Source organism: Pundamilia nyererei, unplaced genomic scaffold, assembly GCF_000239375.1.
Source record: "Pundamilia nyererei isolate P.nyererei 1_Seehausen unplaced genomic scaffold, PunNye1.0 scaffold00007, whole genome shotgun sequence".
NCBI lineage: Eukaryota > Metazoa > Chordata > Actinopteri > Cichliformes > Cichlidae > Pundamilia > Pundamilia nyererei.
In genome coordinates, this window is record NW_005187408.1 from 986,947 (window position 1) to 989,049 (window position 2,103).

Sequence of the window (2,103 nt, forward strand, 5' to 3'; positions counted from 1 at the left end):
TGCTAGTCTGTTGTTAAGTGAATACATTATTAAATTTCCAATGTGTCGTGTTTATTCATCCTTTAATCATTCAATACAGGAAATCCAGGAAAGTGTCAATAGCAGAGTAAAATGTTTTAAGCAGAAAAGACTGCAAATTTTTCATGGGTGCAACCCACACGCTCAACTCTACTGCTCAACCCACAAATGCATTTTTCTTACAAATGTGGCACCATTTAAGGGAGAATAAACAAGCTTTCCAACAGTGTAAGACTTATTGCCAAGAAGCGCTCTTAGAACAAAGAAATATTCAACCAAACACAAATTTTCATCACTTTTTGTGTTGCGTTTATTTTACAAGAGCCTAACTGTATGAACGTGTGTGTGTGTGTGTGTGTGTGTGTTTACATGCATGTATTGTTCTGTTTTCTCCTGTTGTGTTTTTAACTTCATTGTCAGTATTCTTATAATTAAATTAGAGCTGCTATCAGTTTGTGAAGAATTAGTGTTGGCACACTAAACTCTGCCCACGTAAGTCTTACCAAAGATCATTTCAATCCAAGGGTAAAATATTTCCTAAAATGATCATATGAAGAAACACCGTTTGTAAACAGAACTGTGTTTTAACCTTTACATGCTGTGGAAAGATCAATTATAAAAGTGACAGAAACTTTCAGCCTCGCACTTCAACCACTTCTACCGATTCTTGGGCGTTTCAGTACCTCCCCAATTGTCTGCAATTGACCCATAAGGCAGATGCATTTGAGCTGTTCAGGGTTGAGTGGCCCATTTGAGGGTACCTTGATAGTTGTTGAGGGAAGATAGAGAGGTCTCCAGGCTTAAAACTCCTCTGGTTGGTTCATATAATTCTCCCTCTCACAGTATATTACTTGTGACACAGCGTAATGCGTCAGTTGCTGAATATAACATCTCCCATTTGACCACTGAGCTCTTTCTGCCTCTTTCCTTTTTTTCCTACACTAACCACTTTACTCAAAGGAAATCTATGGGGTGTAAACAATTTCATATAAAGCACCCATGACAATTTTATTAAGCAAAACACTGTTATCCTAATTTCACATTGCAGTCTCTTTTTTTGTTGTTTTTTTAACATGGTACTAATTAATTGTTATTTTGTTGGTGTTCTTCTGTTTAACTTTTATTTAAAATCCTCCTGTGCAAGATTAAATGTAAATATACTCCTTCTTTATGGTCGTTGGACGTTAACACTGTTAACACTGTTAACACTGTTAACACTGTTAACACTAACTCTTTCCACTTGTGTTTTCTTGTCAGTGGTCAGTGTACATCCGTGCTGCTGTCCGTAAGGAGAAAGGCCTTCCCATCCTAGTGGAATTATTGAGGATAGACAATGACAAAGTCGTGTGCGCTGTCGCCACTGCTCTCAGAAATATGGCTTTGGACATCAGGAACAAGGAGCTCATTGGTGAGTACTGATAAAAACTTATCCAAGGGGTGTGGTGAGGCACCAATGAATTTGTCACTGGCTTTTTTAATCTTACAAACGTTGGATGCATGTCATTAATTTAATCTCAAATGATATTCTGGTCTGTTCTGGCTCACCTTGTGTAGTTAATGATGAAAATTAAATTTGCAATTAAGTGTGTATAATGAGCGAAAATTTGAACTTTTCAACTGTCGCTTAATAAGCGCATCATGTTTGGAAGTGTCCTGCCTACGGAGATCATATAAAACATATAAGAGGTTGGCTTGTTCTGCTATGTAAGTCGGAGAGCAAAATTGCAGTTTTTTTCTAAATGATTAAAATAGTTATTTAACTGAAGCGAAGGTGTGTTTGTTGGTGTGAGAAAATTAGACTAAGAAATAAAGTGCAGTAAAATAAAGGGGTAGTTTATATGTATTTGAAAGAGATGGGCTGAACAAAGCAGAAGAGAGGGAGAGAGCAGAAGAGACAAGCAGATCAAAGGCTTGCTTTTGGCTTTGAAAAGTACACAGTGGTAATGAGTGAGCCTCAGTCAATCTGGTAGCATCAACACATCTAGGTAGTAGAGATCACTTCTTAACCTGACGCATTAAGACACTATTGTGTGTGTGTGTGTGTGTGTGTGTGTGTGTGTGTGTGTGTGTGTGTGTGTGTGTGTG

The 2,103-nt window shown here is 37.7% G+C and overlaps 1 protein-coding gene across 4 annotated transcripts in view; it reads left to right on the top strand.

Annotated features, from left to right (window-relative positions):
- Positions 1-2,103, top strand: part of ctnnd2a (catenin (cadherin-associated protein), delta 2a) — a 255,957-nt gene that overhangs the window by 217,674 nt on the left and 36,180 nt on the right. For all 4 annotated transcript variants that reach the window (XM_013915545.1, XM_013915542.1, XM_013915547.1 and 1 more), the window contains exon 19: positions 1,276-1,426. In XM_013915545.1, the coding sequence (XP_013770999.1) occupies positions 1,276-1,426 (151 nt within the window). The remainder of the gene's footprint in view (positions 1-1,275; positions 1,427-2,103) is intronic.